At 40.0% G+C, this 19,693-nt stretch overlaps 2 protein-coding genes and 1 long non-coding RNA gene across 5 annotated transcripts; 1 reads left to right on the forward strand and 2 right to left on the reverse strand.

The window, feature by feature from the left end:
• The first annotated feature begins 471 nt into the window (after window positions 1-471).
• Window positions 472-3,339, forward strand: LOC113578519 (uncharacterized). The gene is made up of 3 exons (XR_003410758.3): window positions 472-846; window positions 2,068-2,138; window positions 2,270-3,339. It is a non-coding gene; the product is annotated as an uncharacterized LOC113578519 (long non-coding RNA).
• A 5,414-nt stretch (window positions 3,340-8,753) lies between these two features.
• LOC113578518 (ras-related protein Rab-20) lies at window positions 8,754-12,432 on the reverse strand. The gene is made up of 2 exons (XM_027011816.3): window positions 11,936-12,432; window positions 8,754-9,894 (listed from the first exon to the last, which is right to left on the reverse strand). The coding sequence occupies exons 1-2, from the start codon at window positions 12,123-12,125 to the stop codon at window positions 9,341-9,343; spliced, it is 744 nt and encodes a 247-aa protein (XP_026867617.1). The 5' UTR covers window positions 12,126-12,432; the 3' UTR covers window positions 8,754-9,340.
• A 136-nt stretch (window positions 12,433-12,568) lies between these two features.
• cars2 (cysteinyl-tRNA synthetase 2, mitochondrial) lies at window positions 12,569-19,521 on the reverse strand. Of its 3 annotated transcripts, XR_014118205.1 has the most exons (16): window positions 18,774-19,521; window positions 18,634-18,684; window positions 18,309-18,426; window positions 18,080-18,151; window positions 17,882-17,987; window positions 17,703-17,789; window positions 17,329-17,458; window positions 16,519-16,652; window positions 16,244-16,311; window positions 15,982-16,048; window positions 15,663-15,801; window positions 15,449-15,572; window positions 14,657-14,755; window positions 13,879-14,109; window positions 13,012-13,211; window positions 12,569-12,637 (listed from the first exon to the last, which is right to left on the reverse strand). XR_014118205.1 is itself a non-coding variant. In XM_027011815.3 (15 exons), the coding sequence occupies exons 1-15, from the start codon at window positions 19,004-19,006 to the stop codon at window positions 13,143-13,145; spliced, it is 1,728 nt and encodes a 575-aa protein (XP_026867616.2). In that variant the 5' UTR covers window positions 19,007-19,521; the 3' UTR covers window positions 12,569-13,142. The 3 variants fall into 3 exon arrangements, 2 of the variants coding, with proteins under 2 accessions (XP_026867616.2, XP_081557274.1); XM_027011815.3 differs by having other exon boundaries at window positions 12,569-13,211; XM_081701148.1 differs by lacking the exon at window positions 18,774-19,521 and having other exon boundaries at window positions 12,569-13,211; window positions 18,578-18,684.
• Window positions 19,522-19,693: the final 172 nt, after the last annotated feature.

Below are 19,693 nucleotides of genomic sequence, written 5' to 3' on the forward strand. Positions count from 1 at the left end.
CTTGTGACAGTGTTTACATGAAAAAGAAATCACTTTTCTTGTGCGATTAAGCTTCCGTAAATTGAGTTTGTACAAGGCATAATAAAGTCCTAATAAGGTTCATGACAAAAAGAGTTTTCATCGTTTGAGCCATTCAAATCCTTTGAAAATACAGCATGTTGTTTACCAGACAGAAAATATGGGCTTAAGGTGCAATGGACAAGTCATTCACGTTAAATTGGGGGCTCACGCTTCGACAAATTCTAACGCTAAGACACATGTGTTTTCATTTGCGCAGATCGGTCAGAGCGACTGGTCAACTTCGTAAACAACCAGAACTCCTGGCACGCTGCGTGTTACATAAGACATATGACGGTCTATTTTTACGCGCTTGGGTGTCCCTGTCCAGCAACACTGCCTCCAGCGTTTCCGGCCGTGACTATGCATTTCACTGATAACACGGGCAATAAACTTAAGACAAATTATTTTTGTTTTCCATTAAAAGCAAAGAAAATCGCATTTTAGTAGATTTAGTAGTTACTACTCGCATGACTCAATTTAATACATTCTATTTTGCATTACACAGAGAATGTGAAAATTGTGCCATGTCTGCTTATAAACCTATTACATATATCGTTTTTCAAATATAACTTCTGATTTTCGGTGTAGCAGAATTACAATCATGTGATTAATTCTGGAATACCGGAATATGGTATGTTTTATTTTTATCGTAGTGTTAACAATTTCACAACAAGGTAATACATGGGAACTCAGAAATGACGACACCCCATGGCCATCCTTTCAAGTACAATTTTAGGACGCAATGAATTTGATGCACCGGAGTTTACGGCGTATGTCGATGATCAGGTCGGTTAAAATAAGCCTATATGCGGTTTAAAGTAAACGTTTTCTCCCTTCTGCCGAGAGATTACAACGTTGCAAACAAGTTCGTTATTTGTTGTGATTATGGGAGTATAAGGCACTTGGAATACGAATTTGCACTAATAAGCTATATTACCCATATTAAAATATTCTGATGTGAAGAGTAAGTGTGGTTGTGTTGCTCTAGCTGTTAAGTAAACTAAGAGTATGCTATTGATAGACTTGTTTTCAATACGCAGGCAACACTGTTCCCAACAGGACAAAACAACGGACCCATATTAAAGAGCCAGACATGTTGGTTAATTGTTCTTTGACGATGACGATGCGTGTGCATGTGTGCGTATGGTGTTATCCGGAGTAGAACGGCAGTTAGCAGAGCTGCAGTTCTGACCTGAGGATGTTTAGATGCATCTGTTTTGGGTTATAAAACATTTTACAGCCCCAATAATGTCAATAAATCCATACTGGCGGCTCTCTGGGACCCAAGAGCGTCCCGCTGTAGACCGCAGCTGCCACTGGATTTGTCCTCGGTGATTGGTTTTCTAATCTGGCCCCCTGTAGAAGATTACTGTATTCAAACAGAAGAATTTATCCGGCTAGGCGAGATTTGGGGCCACACACCTCCTCTTGGAAATGAGTAGCTGTCTATTGTGAAATACCCACATCTCATACCTACACTTATGCCTCTCTCTTACACACACACACACACACACACACACACACACACGTGCATATGCAGATTAAATACACTGGGGTAGCTTGTCTGTTGCTCCTGGTGTTGTTTGGTACCGTATGTGTTAGATGGACATCTGCCTGTTTTCTGTTTTTGCCCTGGAATGTTAAATCAAAGGGGCTTAGCCCACACAACAACATGTGCTAGCATTAGCCTGAGGCGTCACTAATCTTACACAATGGAAAAAGTAACATGGCACTGGTGAAGGCTTAGTCTCAATACAGCTACTCAGACAGGGCCTGGCAGGCTCTTCTGTGGGTACTCTATTCTAATGTAGGCTAGTACACACCATATTGCAGGGCAATGGTGCAAAGTGTCTTATATAGGGTAGTTAATTCAGTCTGAGTGAATTTAGAGTCTTAATAGAGTAGTAGGCTTTGTTTATGAAGTGTGCTGTATGTTCAATAGAATGCTCAATTTTTCATTTCTCCATTCTTAGTCTCTCTCATTGTATATGTGTGTGCATGTGACAGCTATTAAAACATTTCGGACGATTTCTGCTATTATGTACAAGAAGAAGCATGTCAAACACTTAAATAAAACAGTTAAGTACTGATACAATTTTTCATAATCCTGACAAAACATAGTTTACTGGCCATACATGTATGATTTCATTCAATTTTTTCTACTATTTTTGGGTTCTTTTCAACACACTGGCTCCCTCTCTTCTGGTAGGGGATGTCCTGATGCCATCTGTCAGGCTCAACTGCAGGATGTTGCAGGGCACTCTCTGACCCAGCTACAGCTCACAAATAGTATAAGCACACAAACCATGGAGGAGGAAGATAGCAAGAGCCAGAAAAAGCTGGAATTCACTGGTGAAACTTCTGTCACAACCTGGAAGTCACTGGTGAATGCTTTGTTGTCACCTGCCCACATCTCTGCTCTTTGTCGCAACCCCATTTATAATTTAGCTCCCGAGTTTGTGTATCATTCACCTGGCTGTGCAGCATTTGTTAACTCTGGAGATAACTGAGGTGTGTTCTGCATGCAGATATAAGTGTTACTGAGGTGAATTTATAATTCATTTAATTTTTCTTATGAAAGGTAGTTGAAACATTTTGGATGGAAATAAAATAAACAACAGACAAACTAACAAAAAGTATTGGTGATTAGACAGATGATTATCTTTTTTTGCCTTGGGAGATAAGTTAATTTTGTTATTTTTGAAGAAAGGTCTTTTAATTCGATTCAACCAAAGCTTACACTGTTATTTGAATCTCAGAAACTACATTTTCATTGTGAGAGAGTAAGCACATTTCAATGTCCACTGTGAGGTTTGTTTTTATGGTCCTTGTTCTGCTGTTGTCATAATGTTTGCCTCAATGTTCAGGTGAATAAATTGTTTGGGTACACAGGAACCCTGCAATGGATATGGTGTGTGTAGACACAGAGAGGGAGCAAATGTACCACAAACTGAAAATCTGTTTAAGTCTCACGCTGTGGACATTAGGGTCTTAATTTACAAAAACACTAATTACTAAAGTGAATCACAGGTTTAAATTACCATATTAATCTCTAAGCATTATCAACACATTAGCAACACAATGCATGCAGCACCTGTAGGACTGTGTGGAGGGACCTGGAAGACTGAAGCTCTGGAAGCAGAGGAGCACGCTTTCAATCTGAAATGTAATAAATCACTCCTAAAAGATATCTCCCATAGTTCCCTGTCTACCATAGTTCCCTGTCTTCCATAGGAAGGTCCCATAGTAATCTCAGCATCTCTCAACATGCCTCACAGAGAAAAGACAGACACACGCACACAGAGAGAAAGAAAGAGAGAGAGAGGAAAGGAGAGAGAATGCATCAGATGACCCTTTGAGTGCATTCACAAGAATAGTTTTAGGATGCTGCCAAAGTGCCAAAGTGTCCATGTCATCACCCTACCACAGACATGACCATACAGGAGCACTCAGCCGAAGGCTTAGAATTCCTCCCTGTGTGGAACATGCAACTATCTCTGATTTAAGATTAGAGAGGATGAAGCTTAAAAAGTTGGATGGACTTGCAGTCATTCATTCTCACCACTGTGGTGAGGGCCACGGAACTGGAAGATGTACTCAGTTCAGCTTTACAGTGGCTCATGCCTGCTCACGACTGACATCACGTGACTCCATTAACAGCAGATGGGAGGATGCTCCCTGTGGACTCTGTCCCTTAATGGTATTATCAAGTCATAATGTCCGAACCACCTGCCCTCAGCCCCCCACCCCCGATTAGAATGCAGATGTAAATAGGGAAATGTTCAGCTGCTAGAATGAACATATACTTGATTTCCCTATCACCTCAGTTACATGGGGTCCAAATACACTAGAACATTCAAAATGATATTTTCAAAATGCAGGGACTCTTTAACAGATCTATTAGTTTTAACATCCAACAAGTAACATCTTCCGTTAAGATCTAGATGGCCTAATATATTTAGGGATGCTTTTTTCCATTACAAAGAAAAGGACAATATACAGTATATTATTCCATACTGAAGTTATAGTAAATCTAGTAGGATCATGAACACTTTAAATAATGTCTAAATACATTCAAGATCATCATAATTTTCATGAAGATACAAGCTGCTTTTCAGAACATTCAAGGAGAAGTACACTCACATGTAAACTGTGTATATTTAATAGTTACTATGTCAATGCTGAGGCAATATCTAATAAACAAGAAGAGAAGAGAGGGTTACATCTTTTACATAAAACCCACAGCAAGTCTAATATAGCTTACACTGAACAAGTGGTAAAAGGGAAATAAAAATAGGGTCAAGGACTAAAATAGAAAATCTCAGTAAAAAGGACTGATAGTCTAGAAAGGTTAAAAGCTGAGCTGATGGATGAGTTACTGCAGAAGTACCCAATTCAGTTCAGCAAAAGGCTATAGAGTTTTTATGGTGTATAGTTTACTGTACAGTTGTACTGTAGTACTACTGTAGATAAAGATAGTTCATAAAAAGTTCAGGATGCTTTGGACTGTGGTCCTTTTGATTGCATAGCTGATTATAGCCCTCTCTCTCTCTCTGTTTATATATATATATATATATATATATATGTCTAGTGGTGTGAAAAAGTGTCTGCCACCTTCCTGATATCTTATTTTTTTGCATGTGTGTCACATTTAAATATTTCAGATCATCAAACAAATTTAAATATTAAACAAAGATAACACAAGTAAACACAAAATACTGTTTTTAAATGAAGGTTTTTATTATTAAGGGGAAAAAAATCCAAACCTACATGGCCCTGTGTGAAAAAGTGATGACTCATCGAAGAGGTCACAAAAGACCCCACAACGACATCCAAAGAACTGCAGGCCTCACTTGTCTCAGTTAAGGTCAGTGTTCATGACTCCACCATAAGAAAGAGATTGGGCAAAAATGGCTTGCATGGTAGAGTTCCAAGATGAAAACCATTGCTGAGCAAAAAGAACATAAAGGCTCATCTCAGTTTTGCCAGAAAACATCTTGATGATCCCCAAGAGTTTTGGGAAAATACTCTGTGGACTGACGAGACAAAAGTTTAACTTTTTGGAAGGTGTATGTACCATTACATCTGGCGTAAAAGTAACACAGCATTTCACAAAAGGAACATCATACCAACAGTAAAATATGGTGGTGGTGGTAGTGTGATGGTCTGGGGCTGTTTTGGCATGACCTTAAAAAGGCGGTTCATGCTCGAAAACCCTCCAATGTGGCCGAATTACAACAATTCTGCAAAGATGAGCGGGCCAAAATTCCTCCAGAGCGCTGTAAAAGACACATTGCCAGTTATTGCAAATGCTTGTTTGCAGTCGTTGCTGCTAAGGCTGGCCCAACCAGTTATTAGGTTTAGTGGGTAATCACTTTTTCACACAGGGCCATGTAGGTTCGGATTTTTTTCCCTTAATAATAAAAACCTTCATTTAAAAACTGCATTTTGTGTTAACTTGTGTTATCTTTGTCTATTTATATTTGCTTGATGATCTGAAACATTTAAGTGTGACAAACATGCAAAAAAAATATTTTTTTCACACCACTGTGTGTGTGCGTATATATATATATATATATATATATATATATATATATATATATATATATATATATATATATATATAATGAAAGTCTGAAGAAAATTCTGGGTGAATAACTGCAGTGTAGTACAGTAAAAGATGTAGAAATTGCAGTGAAGATGTAGAAATTGTAGTGAAGTATACAATGTCTCCAGAGAAACACTACATCTTGGACAGAGGTCCTTCATATACTGAAACTACACAATTTTTTCCATCATAGTATTGATGGTTAAACACAGAAATGTGTTCGACACTCCGTCACCCATGAAGTCTCTTTGAAGGAGATCAAAGCCACCTTCTTTCAGCATTTGTATGCTTGGCTGAACTTTGGATAAACAAATTGCCGAGATATGTAAATGTGTAACCTTGAGTACCCATCCAGTTGCTTAGATGGAGTCTTTTGTCCTTCTAGAAATGTATGGCAGCTGGAATTTGATCAGCATAAAGTTCCCTGCAGCAATTGGCCCTACAAGATCTGCTATTTGAGGACAGCTGTCCTCATTGTCAAATAATTGCATAAATGTTATGCAGTAGGCTCCCTACAAATCAGAACAAATACCCAGTGCTTTACACATGAGGGAGTTCATCTAATTCTAGTCATCCATATCAGGCATAGACTGCTGAAGGGTTGGTTCAATTTGATATATAATACAGCTGTTCTTTATTGATTGCACATGGCATATTCCCAAGACAAGTTTGACATCGCTGAATGTCATTAAAGTGACAGTTCTGCACTTATAAGCCTCCGTGTGTATGACTAGAATGGATGGGTGGAGAAGGGAGTGTCCCCCTGTGTGGAGCATGTGCAAATTGTATCGCACAAGTTCACATACAGGCATAAAAAACATCTGTGACTGAACTGTCCTGTCCTCACCCCTTTATTTATGAAGTGTAAGGCATATAGTTACAACTAGGCCTATTGACACTAATCCTCTACAAACTATTAGAATTATTTGTCACAAAGGCATAGAAATTCACTCACTCTCCAACAACTTAACTGCTTGTCAACATCTGTTCACTCCAAGTTAAAAGCTACATTTGGTAACGGAGTATTTGGCTAGATGATCTGTTTTCTCCATCTTCAGATGCCAAAGACTTTAAAAAACAGAAGGTCAGGCATTAGGTCATACATATAGACTTCCACAATTATTTTGCTAAAAGGTGACACTGAGACTGAAGTCAGTGACACACATTAGAGTAGGACTTAAAGATTCCCAGAGTGATTTACATGAAAATCCAATCATGGGCTTTAATACAGGAACATGAAAAGCCAATCATGGGCTTTAATACAGGAACAGGGACAACAAGAAGGCAGGGAGCTATGAGAAACAATCAGTGTCAGACAGTCTACACCAGCGTTTCTCATCCCAGGCCACCAAGCTGTCCATATATGCACTCAAACTCAGTTCCTAGTATGCCTATTCCAGGTATTCTGCATTCTTAATGGCTTGGTGTTGTAGGATGGAGGACTGGATCAAAAATGTGGATCTCGTGGTGGAATGACGACTGGATTGAGAAACTTCAAAATGAGCACATATTTAATAAGAGTTTCAAATCTTGGGCTAGTTGTAGTCTGTGCCCAGGAAAAATTACATTTTTTAAAATGTCTACACTATCAATTAAATCAGTCAATCTTTCTTAGGAAAGTTCTGTTTATATAGTTTAGCATATATTAAATGCCAAATTAACTGATTGGCTTATTTCTTTGTTAAATATTAAGTAGGTGAAAGTTATGAAAGTTAGTATCTACCAATAGAGGGACTGTACGTATTATTTTTGTATAACCCATATATCTGTTTTAGATCCAAATATTAGATTTTGACTTTCCGCAGGCAAAAGTCAAGCTATAGCTGTGCTATTTCTTTGAACAGAAGTTACAAAGAGAAAGCAAAGTGATTTGAGATAAAAAGCATGACCCAAGACCAAGACAACAGACCTAATGAGAATTTCTTGCATTTATCATGGAAGGATGCTGTGTATTTTATGTCTATAGCATTTAACCTACTAAAGAAATAGGGTGTTTATGGTTAAACAGGGGTCTGTGGGCTGTGTGGTTGAATCTAGTTTGATTCCAACATACCAGAGACAAGCTGGTGGTTGTGGTGTGCAAGAACGTACACATGCAAGTTCAAATGCTGACTGTGGGAGTTTCAGGTCTGCATTCAATTTTAGACAGACCTGTTGTAATGGTTCAGCTCTCATTCATATGTATTAAAGGTAATATGTACGAGCTCAGATCTAGAATCCATGCCTTTTAATCAAGAATCTGTGTTTGCCAGGACATTATGCTTGATATATGACAAAGGAGCAGAGTTTAACCTGTTTTGAATAAGTTCACTAATAAGAATTAGTGAACTTAGTGCCTAATTATACATATAATTGCAAAAAATGTGCACAAGAAAATAAGATTACACAGTAGACAATGTGTTCAATCAGTCAATACTGGTCTTACTGTGGTACTTACCATAACAGCAATTCATAGATTAAGATCCTGTCACTGAAAAGTGATGTGATGTCCTGTGGGGATCTGTCCCCTGCAAAGCTGATTTGGATATGGAGAATTTGCCCAATTTATGAGCAGATGTGAATTTTGTGTAGAAGTCATATGTCATGTCAATTTGTCCATCTCCGAATTCCTCTATAATTTACAATGAACTGTGTGTCTGCATTAAGATCTGGTTCGTTGTCAGCCAGAGGAACATTTTAGACTTAAGATAATGGACATGCAGATGTGTTTATCATAACATCTAATAAAGATACTCCACTTGAGTTCTTAGTTAAGGCTTTACAAATGAGATATAATGCCTACACTTTTCTCCTAATCCCAATTCATTTTATAGTCAATAAACATTGTCCACAATTCATTTTAGCTGAACACCAGGATGCACCTTTATCTAAGTAACCAACACAAAAACCGTTACTAAGGTGTCCTCGTCAATGTATACAGTGACCTCTACAGGCGAAACAACAAAGTTACATTTTTGTGCAAAAAAGGGCATGACGTAGTTTTGAGTGAGGGCAATTCAACAATTCTGGGTTAAAACAGAAAAGGGAATGAAAAAAAAAGTCAGTCAAGCATTTGAAGACTGCAAAGAAAACTTCTAATATTGACTGAAAATAACACCATACACCTTTATTTAATTGCAGTACCTTTTAAAATGCTAGTTTTCACAGTTCAATAACAGTAGGTGCAAATTAAATTAAATGGTTTAAGAAAAATCAAAAAGGATGTTCTATTGCTTTGTTCTGCTATACACACTGTACTTGGTTTTAAACTTGAGGAGGGGAAAAAAAAAAAAAAAGTTCAAGTAACTTCAGTTTAAATGAGCCCCTGCTGTAGCATCCACAGACATGTTCCAAACACACACATTTATGACTGCACTAAGTGCCACTGTAGTGACCAGCTGCAATGTGGAAATGTCTGAGAGAGAGAAGAGAAAGTGATCAGTATGTGATAGTAGACAGCAAAACCCCCTACTCAAACTGGAAAAAAAATTACACCCTCGCCAAGTTGCTGGATGGTGCTTTTTCATCTTGCGGTCAGTTCTCTCGGCTTTTGTGCAAGTTATGACTGGGATTTGTTATGGCCACAGACCATAGATTATCTTAAAATGCTAACCTAGAGTTACGACCCATAGTGACGACCCAGGTCCATCACCTTGAGTGGTTCCTGCATGGTTCCTCGCACTTGTCCGCTCCTCACGTGCAGCACACAGGTTTCTTCTTTTTCATCTCCTCATAGTCCTCCAAGCACACAGTGGGTGACTCAACCTGTGTCTGCGTGCAGATGATGGAGGGTAGCAGGAGCTCAAAGAGCGTCTCGAACAGCGTGTCCACGTTATAGCCTGTCTTAGCACTCGTCTCGAAGCACACGTCCTCCGCCGGTGGGCTGGTACGCTTTTCCAGCACCTTAGAGTGTATGATGCGGTTGTACAGCGCCAAAGCGTCCTCTCTCATTACCTGTTTGTGGACAGTGGGTGTGTGCGGGGGGGTGGGGCATTCCAGGTGGTCAGACTCGTCCCCTTCCTCAAGCCTGACGGCCTTGGGTGCAACATCCCGGGCGCAGGCGTCCGTGAGGTCAGCCTTGTTGCCCACGATGGCAAAGATGCAGTCGCCATTGGCCGAGTCGGTGAGAGAGAGGAAGCGCTCTTCGAGCTGCACAAGACTCTGCCAGCTGGTGACGTCATAGGTGAGGATGACAGCGGCGGCACCGCGGCAATACATGGAGCCCAGGCCATGGAACTGCTCACGACCTTTCAGAGGGGGCAGAGGTCAGATGTCAAGACAAACATTGGTTCAAAGGAGATGTAGACACAGTAAATCTCATTTCAGAGGATTTCTTGCCAGTCCTCTAGTAAGGTGGGGGGGAGGGGGCAACCAGTAAGTCAGGGAAATTTAAAAGTCCCCATCTGGTGGGCAGATTCCTTCAACTCGAGGTGTAATGTAGGATATTATCTTTTGCCCTTATCCTTGATTTCATGCTCTTCATGTCAGTTGGAGTGCCAGACAACTCTCTCCCATGGATTTCAAGTCCATTCTCCCTTTACGTGCCCAATGCTTCAGTACTTCCCTGAGTTCCAAATTTAGAATCAAGCAGCATTTTAGTCAACCACCAGGCTACAGGTATAGTTCGCCTAATCTTCTTAATGTTCCAATTACAATAAAGGGAAGCAGTTTCTTTGAGTTTCCTCTTACCAGTAATTAAACCAATCTGTTCTAATGACAAAAGAGAACAATATTAAGGAAGACAGGATGCCTCAAATGAAAAGACACTGACTACATCAGTGTACACAGAAAATGTCCAAAAGCTAAAGCTTGGGGAAAAATAAATAAGTCAGGTGCCAAAGGTATATAGCAGCAACTGAGCAGGGCCCCGTTTCCCAAAAGCATTGTAGTTTTAAGATCATTTTAAGCAAGTGAGAGAGAGAGAGAGAGAGAGAGAGAGAGAGAGAGAGAGAGAGAGAGAGACAGAGACAGTTCAGTTTGACACGTGCTCCCGTTTAATGATGAGCTTTGTGTTTTGTGCTTTGTGCTTTCAGGAAACCCCACGCTGTACAAACATGAAGGACGCATTCACAGAAATTCCCAGGGAGATCACAAGGGTAATGTTGCAATTCTGGCTTGCTTGCATATCTGCTTCCTAATTCATTGCCAACATAATAAACTTGACTTGAATAAGCCAAAAAGTTCAAAAAGTTCATGTGTCACAAATCACAGATGAATAAAGAATCAAGTTAAACAGGCCAGCATAGCCAGGATTCAGTCCGAGGTGCCATTTGCTTTAAGTGCAAGACTGGATACCTGCTGATGAATTTCTTATGTATTACTGGGTTTCTCTAACATATACTATTAGAATTCCACATCCCTTCCATATAACATTTAGATGTTTCTTCAGGATGCAAAAACTGCCCATTTCTGAACTGAGACTGATGTCCTTTCTGGGATGTGTTGGAGTCCCTCTCTGGGTCTTAGCCCCAGGTGCATTCATCACCAATAGGACAACCTTGCTTGTGTTAACCAAAGAGATATGAAAGTACCAGCATCCTATAGGACTTCCAGTATTGCAAAAGTTTCAACTTTAGTTTTTTCTCTTTTTTCAGTTATGCTTTGTTAAGGAAATGTTTCTTGTCAAAGACTGTATTTTCCCTACTGTTTCACAGTACTGTGTGAACCAAAACAACCAAGAACAGCACAAGTGTCACCCTTATTAAACTGTAGTAAATTCAAGTTCAGAGTAGGAAGTCATTGTTTATAATTCTGAGATTTAAAGACAAAATGGGCTGCTATAATTAAACATACATACATACATACATACATACATACATATATATATATATATATATATATGTATATATATATATATATATATATATATATATAGCATCAATGACATTTGCATTTACTCACGATGTCACATGCAGAAACAGTCAGGTCACTTTAACTTGCACAAAAATCAATCCACAAATAAAGAAAAAAAAATCTAAACATTATTTTTGAATCAATTTCACACCAGCACATAACCCTAATACTGTGGTAATTGAAGTTCAAGGGAATCAAGTGCAGACGACCTGGGAAAGTGTACTTAGCCATTGGTTTAAAAATATTCTGGAAATTTTCCAAAGCATTAAAAACTGGCACAGCAACAGTGATCATCCATATCTACTACCAGACATTTCATTATCAATAGGTGCTCCAAGATTAGACCACCAGTTTGACACAAACGCAGATCTAAATTTTGAGTATTACGTCTACCCCGTACATCTCGAAAATATATAAAATAATGATTAAGCCTACCTGCAGTGTCCCAAATTGAAATGTTATATGGTCCCCACTGCTTCAGAAAGAACGCTCCTCCGACTGTGCTCAAGGTATCTTTAAAACTCCTCTCTGTATACCTGTGTAACAGAGAGGTCTTCCCGACGTTCATGTCTCCCAGGATGACCATTTTAATATCTGGCTTCCTCATTTTCCTTTGTGCATGCATGTCCAGCAGTTTTAGGAAGGCTGGCCTATAAAATACTAAGAGGTCAGTTTCAGAAGAATATTGTATCGGACTTTAAAATATCATGCTCCGCTAAAAATTCGTGTCGTCAAAATTTGGTCATGAGGGCTCCTGGTTTAGTAGTTTAACTTAACCGGTTCAATTAATCTACGGTTTTGGTTGTGGAAATATACGACTAAAATCTATTTTACAGTCCAACAAACTGTCCATTAAGCGAAGGAGTTTCAGTAAGCCGCAACAATTTAAGGTGATCAATGATGTTTCAACCCAAACTTTTTCCCCCTTGAAGCAATGACGCCACAGAAACCTCGCGATGAAAAACTTCACGAAAGTTAAAAAACGACCACTCAAAAATTGTGCAACCTAAAGCCGGTCGGTGTCGTCACATGGGTGACTTGTCGCACATATGACAAAGCACACTGATGTGATGATGAAAATCTGTAGTTTAATTCAAATTGCCAGTGGCTGCGTGCAGTTCTTTCTGTCCGGGAAAACTGAAGAGGAATGGAGGAGTGAGAGTCATGAAAAAATCGTGGATAACATTGTTTAACCACCCCCCTCAAAAAAATTTCAATATATGTTCTTGACTCTTAATTAGCCTGTGCTTGTTTAGGAAATGTTAAGACAATGACAATCATGAATAAGTCAGTCAGATGACAACAGAACAGCTTTATATTTCAGCCCCTTTCTGACAAAACGTTTCTGCTCCAGTGTCATTGTGGGCACATTATATATATATATATATATATATATATATATATATATATATATATATATATATATATATATATATATATATATATAATATATAAAAGAGAGAGAGAGAGAGAGAGAGCACTGTGATATTGCAGAAAGAACGCACGCTCACTATTTCAGGTCAGATCTCACTAGAAGACCGTCACAAAGTGATTTTTGATCTTCCAAAATAAAAGTCTAGTTAACAAAAAAGTTGGTCAAGACTGGTCTGGTGCAGCAGTCCATGCTAGGCTCAGAGAAAGTCTAGCTGTCCTTGTCTCTGTTGTCTCTGGGTTGCTGTGTAATCTCCCATGTAGACGTGGTCCCTCTGTCCTATAATCAGAAGACATACGTGACAGAATCCAGCAATATGTCTCGTCACTGAACACTTGCAAACATGCACCATTCTTAAACAGTGCACTATGCAAAGAAACTGCAAAGAAAGTTATATTCTAACTTAAATACTTGTTTGGCTTAATTATTGTTTAATCAAGTTGTATATTTTATTGTATAGTGCAGCATATGGTTTATTGTGTAGATTATTGGATTTATTTTCCAGTTGCACTGTTGCACTGTCTGTATTTCTTGTCTGCTTGCACTGTGGTCTGCTGAAGTCTTATGTAAAATACAGCATCATATCTTTGGGGAACTATATTTCATTCATGACTCAGCATATATGCAGTGAGAAAGAAATACAAAGTTGACTATGAAACCTTTAAAACACATTTCTCATATTCCATGTGTCTCATTTAGGAAAACGTGTCTGATAGAAGATAGGTACCAAGGGTACCACAAACTGAAGGTAAAGATAAAAGTGAATAACATTAACAGCATCCTCTCAAAACCCTTTTTCAGAATCACAGAACATTCAGCATGTCTGTGTAGAATTCCGTAAAAGGAAAAAACTTTAAATGGGTCGTCCATCGAAAAAGATGCTTAGATCAACAAAATCTTTTCTTTCAACTTCTGTCCTGCTTACTAAGGTAAAAGGAAGTCTTACTCTAATCTGGACTCCCAAGGGCATCAGATCTTTCCTTAGGGCATCGCAGGCCTGCAGTAAGGGAGCTCTGTCTGGCCTGGGCTTCTGCCTCTGGGGTGAGGCACTGGCTTGAAGGTCCTGAGGGGATCGGTCCTCCACCGAGAGGGTGAAGTTTCGCACCTCACTACGGAAACGCACCAGCTGCTCCACCACATTGTGGAGGACGCCGGATGAGTCAGCAGCATGAGACTCCTGCAGGAGAAGAGAAAGTCATGAATAAACCCTAATGATGGTACAGACGAACCTAACCTGAGGTAGAACATCAGTGGGAACATTTTGAGTTTTTTGAGGTTTTGAGTTTATGATTTTGGAGCATGTTAAACTGATTCAGTAACAATAAGTTTTTTGTTTTTTTTTAATGGCCATGTAAGATTTTAGTTGGTGATGTATATTAGACAAACAACAACGATGGAATATTACAAGACAAATTATTCTGTAAGTAAGAAATAATAGTATATACATGAACATGTGTATCTGTATGTACAGCTGAGTTGAAATAGGGTGGGTGAAATAAAACTCTGGATTTGTAAATCAGGACACCTGTGCTGCCTGCATGATGACAATAACTCACCGTGTTAACCATCTGTTTTTGCCATGCAGCAGAAGGTATATTTGCCCAAAATCATCTAAATTTAACTTGACATACCTTACATCAAAGTATAATAATTCTTCCCAACTACCATGTTTACATAATAACCACAGACGAGGAGTTTAACTGAAAGCAACAATGATGTCTGACCTTTCTGTCCAGCAGATCGACTCCAAGGACATCCATGAAATTGCTAATATAAGACAGTACTGCACCAAAGACAGCTGGGCTTCGAGAGATTCCATCAGCCTTTAAAGAGATAGGAAGAGACATTAACTTACAGAGTATACTGAAAACAAGCATTAAGCTTTTGTTTACGATGTTTAATAAGCGGTAATGTACATGGGATCTGCGGGACCTTTAATCTTGGCTCTCACAACAGCAGACCAAACAGACAAACATTGCTTATAATTAATGGAAGTTAGTTTCCACCTATTAACCTGATGTCATTAGCAGCTTATCCTTATTAGCAACATTAATGTTAGTACAGGCCATCATGTTGCCTTTCATGAGTGGTCGATTGCTGGATATGTTTTTAGTGCACAACACTCAAACCAGTAGTGACAGTGACATGTAAAAATGCCAGTAGCCCTGCTTGATAAACCAGCTCAACAGCAACCAGAATACTTCTATAACATCAGTGTTAATGAGGCGTTATATAGCCTCCATCCAAATAACATCCGTCCACACTCTTTTCACACTGATAAAATAAATTTATAAAAAAGGTGCACCAACTAAAGTTGCTAGTGAGTACAGGGAGAAGATGGGTATTTCTATTAAAGTGGTTGGTGAGTGTATGGCCTTGCACAGACTCTCTCTCACTGTGAAAATTTTCAATGCTGGAGACAGACCCGAAATAAGCTTGTGTTAAGCACTTGCAAAACCCAAACGGCAGGACATCTTTTAAAGCAGGTCAAGTATATCTGCCCCATATGTGGTTACCTTGGAAACAGGCTGAAGCTGACAGTTGCTGTGGTGAACAAGGCTCATGATCGCATCCATCGCCTTTGGTGTGTCAAAGTCATCTGCAAGCCCCGCGCGGACGTTGGTCCGCGTGGCCGCTAGCCTGAGCATAGCACAGCAAAACGTTGGGAAACATGAAGGGAAAGTACTTTGAGTTCCACAGAGTGAGGCACGTTCAATACAGCAGCCTTACCTTTCCCACAGGAAGGCCTCCTGCACGGGCTGGCACTGTAGGTGGCCTTGTATGTAGGCCTGGGTGCTGTGCATGAAGGCAGAAAGGGAGGCCAGCGTGGACTGAGCCTCGTTCATGCTGGCAGCGCTGTAGTCGATTGCTATGGGAGGAGGCGGTGGAGAAAGCAGCTCTGTGACACTGCGTGAGAGTCCAGGAAATCTGCTCGCTGCTCCTTTTTTAGCTCTGATTAAGAAGTTGATTTTTCTAGACCTGGGAGTCTGAAGCTTCTATAGCTGAGCTGATCTGTTATTTGTATCCGTCATGTGCAATTGAGGCTTACCTGATCTGTATTTGGTTAAAAGGCAGAACAGCCTAAACTCATTGGCAGTGTAGGACTTTAAGAAGTCCTACATGAGAGAGAGTGACAGAGAGACAACGAGAAAGTCATAAAAGTATAAACTGACAATCACTATTATGACAGGTTTACTGTACACAGATAAAACCTGGTACAGCACTAAATAATTGTATTAATTTTAGAGTAACTAAGGTACCTTGGTAGCACATATATATCAATGCATGTAGTGAACTCAAGAGATCTTTACCTTTATTGTAATATAATTTCTCAATGACTTTGACATTTTTTCTGTACTGCCTTTCAAATGAAGGTGCCCTAAAAAAGATTAAAGTGAAAATGAAATAAATGCAATGACTTAGCTACATTTCTGGCTTTAACATGAATGCTACGAGTTTACAAATAACCACCTAAACAGATGCAGCTATGCAACAGACAACAGGACTTTCAACAGCATTTGAGGAGTGAGGTTCCATACTACTACACAAACCCTGAGAAGAACCGTCCTACTGCTACATTGCTTACCTGAGTGCAGGAAGTAATTCCCCCACTGGTCACACTTGTGGTATGCCTCGCACTGAGCAATCTCGTTCTCATGATGAGGGAAGGCCAGGTCTATGCCTCCTGAGTGGATGTCCAGCTGGCTACCAAAGACAGAGCTACAGAAAAGAGCAGGGTCACACCAAAAATGACAGTTAGGTATGAAGTGGTGCTGACAGCCATCTCAGCTGACAAAAAGAAGCTGCCACAGTTATAGATATAAAAAGTGCCATAAAACTCAATGTGAGCATAACACATCAAATGCTATTTAGCTAACTGTTACATATGTGTCATTTCACATGCAGTATTTTGTGTTTTAAGTTGTTGCTTTTATATTTAAGTGCTAAGTGCTATTAAGTATTGTGAGTTACAGTGATAAAATTATCGGTAGTTAATGAAAAACAGCCGAACAAAAAATGGCAACAATCACATATAGCGTCCAGTGTTACCTGACATGGACTCCCCCTAACCAAAAGGCTTAGCAGTGTAATGAAAACAATGCAAAGAATGCAGTGCTATTATAGATTCAGCTGTAGCAGAGCCAGCTTCAACTCCAGGGCGCATCTGCATCTAGGCCCGAGAGCTGAGGAGCCCACACCTGAAGCATGACTGCGAAACCATGCTGTGAGGTCAGACTGCAGGCGTCAAGACAAGACCATCTAACACAATGTAAAATAAAACATGTTCCAAATGACCTCACCATCCACTGGGCAGGGCCAGCTGCTGAAGAATGAGCGTTCAGGCATCTCAGCAGACTGGCAATAAAGCTCAGGAGGAAGTAAAAGGCATGCTCACCTTGCAATTGTGGAGCATTCGATGTGCCAGCCAGGTCTTCCCCTCCCCCACGGAGACTCCCAGTAAGGCTCCAGTGGCTTAGAGGCTTTCCACAGCACGAAGTCTCGCAGGTCCTTTTTAGCCCCGCCCCCTGAGAAACAACCCATTGTACATCACATAACAGGATATATCCGTACACCATCACTACAAAAGCACTGTTACTGCAACATTTTATATGAAAGGAATAATAATAATGCTTAGTGGAAATATACTATTTTAGAAATTTTAAATTTAAGGAAACAGAGGGAGAGGAAAAATCAAGCATAGCTAAATTTAGTGGAACATTTGAATAAGGACGTTATTGGCATGTGTGTATGCGTATTAGATATAGGTACCTGGTTCCCCAAGTTCCCCAGCACCACTCAAGTTCACAAGCTTGCCATATCGACTACCGATGGATTGTGTATCAAAGTAAACATCCCCTGTGTCAAAGGACATGCATGAGGTTGAAGCACTTGCAGCTCACTGAATGTTTGGTGCTTTGAGATCTAGCACAGAAGGAACCTGGGCTAACCTTGACCCGTGGTATAAGCATGGCCATTCCTGATGATGCGTTCAATAAAGGCCACAATGCCAGGTATGTTCTCCGTGACTCTCATGTACGCAAATGGAGGAAGCACCTAGCCAACACAATCAATGAGCAATGTAACTGTAAATACAGGACAACACGAATATGAGACATACATGTGTGTGGCTGCGGGTGGTGTTAAACCTTCAGTGCCAGCATGTCCTTCTTAAACTCCTCTTCATACATCCTGGCAATTACAAATGGTGAGATGTTCTCCTGTGGAGAACACAAGAATAAACTGAATTGCAAACATTCCACAGAGTCATGATGTATGACTTTACATTTAATATACTACAATTTATAGTCTATACTTCTGAATGACAATCAACAGTAGTTATTGCTGAAACAAATATATCAGTTGAAATGCACTTGCCTCAAGGCCTCTCTTTATGATCTTATCATCGATGTCAGTGATGACCATGACATGCGTTACATTTATTCCAAACAGCCTGGTTAAAATCCTTTGCAGAATGTCAAATCTGACATAAGAGCTTAATATGAGAAACAAAAGTAAAGAGATAAGGCAGGCACAACAAACCCAGCTCAAGAAAACACTGGATAATGCCTACAAAATGTTCACGAACATCTCAGTATTTGCCACAACTGAATCAGGCTGTTGAAACAAGGTGAGAAAACACTAACCACAATCATTAGTTACACTAATCATCATTAGTTTCAGTTCTTTTGCACAGGTTTACCATGCATGGCCGAGGTGGGAATCATCATACACTGTGGGTCCACAACTATACCTGCACATATCAACAGAAGATCATGTTAAACTAAAAACAAACTAAAATCATTACAGTGTGCATGTCAGGACAACTTTACGTTGCCTTACCACGTTGCTATTCCCTCCCGGGCCAACAACAAAGGCTCCTTCTGTTTCGTGAGGCTGTTGAACGTCTTTATACCAGTGTCAAAGCCTGCTGGTTTGATCCATCTTTTCCTCGTCTCTGAGCACACCGTCCGTGAGGTTGCCTTTCGTGTTCTGCACAGTTCGCTACTAACGTTCAGTCTGCAGTTCGGACGCAGCGAGTTGGCGTATCTTACAAGTGTCAAACAAGGCCTCATGGTTGCTTAAACATACTCCTGATCATAGATCAAAATATTTGTAGCACGTTCTATAACATCTTGCCATTTTCAAAAGCATTCACCTTTTTTCATATTAGCTAGAGCGTATTCTGGCCGTTTATAACACGAAGAGTCGCACTGAGCGATGAGTACTGAATCTCCTCTTCATTTTCGATTTTACTGTCGTAATTTTTAGCGTCCGTCCAATGTTGCAATGTGCCGAACATACGAAGTGACACTGGTGGTGTGAAGGGATAGAAGGCGGTGGCAGCTCAGCTAGCGTGTACAGCTAGTTATTAACGGAGCGTCAAGATGGCCGAATACAGTGAAGCTTGCCGGGGGCGAAGGACACTCATTATAAAACAAATGGTAAAGCACTTTGTCATGATAAATCGCAGTGATTCATCGAACGTGAAATAGAGTTGTAACGTAGAGCACTTTTACTCAGTCCATTGGTTTCTGTTTTTCCAACACATCACAGTCCCTCCGTATGTTAGTCTCGTAGATTTGTTTTACAAGAGGAACGAGGTAGATGCAATGTGAAATGAAAGCCCCACCTACTTAAGCCTTATTGGCCAACTAGTTGTGACGTTGAACGGACACCCCACCTGCTCAAATCTCATTGGCTCATTTTCAACTAGGCTTGAAACCAAATTGTACAACGCTTGTGTGGCATTTATACACGGT

This window comes from Electrophorus electricus, chromosome 18, assembly GCF_041902795.1.
Source record: "Electrophorus electricus isolate QZ-2024a chromosome 18, ASM4190279v1, whole genome shotgun sequence".
NCBI classification, from domain to species: Eukaryota; Metazoa; Chordata; class Actinopteri; order Gymnotiformes; family Gymnotidae; genus Electrophorus; species Electrophorus electricus.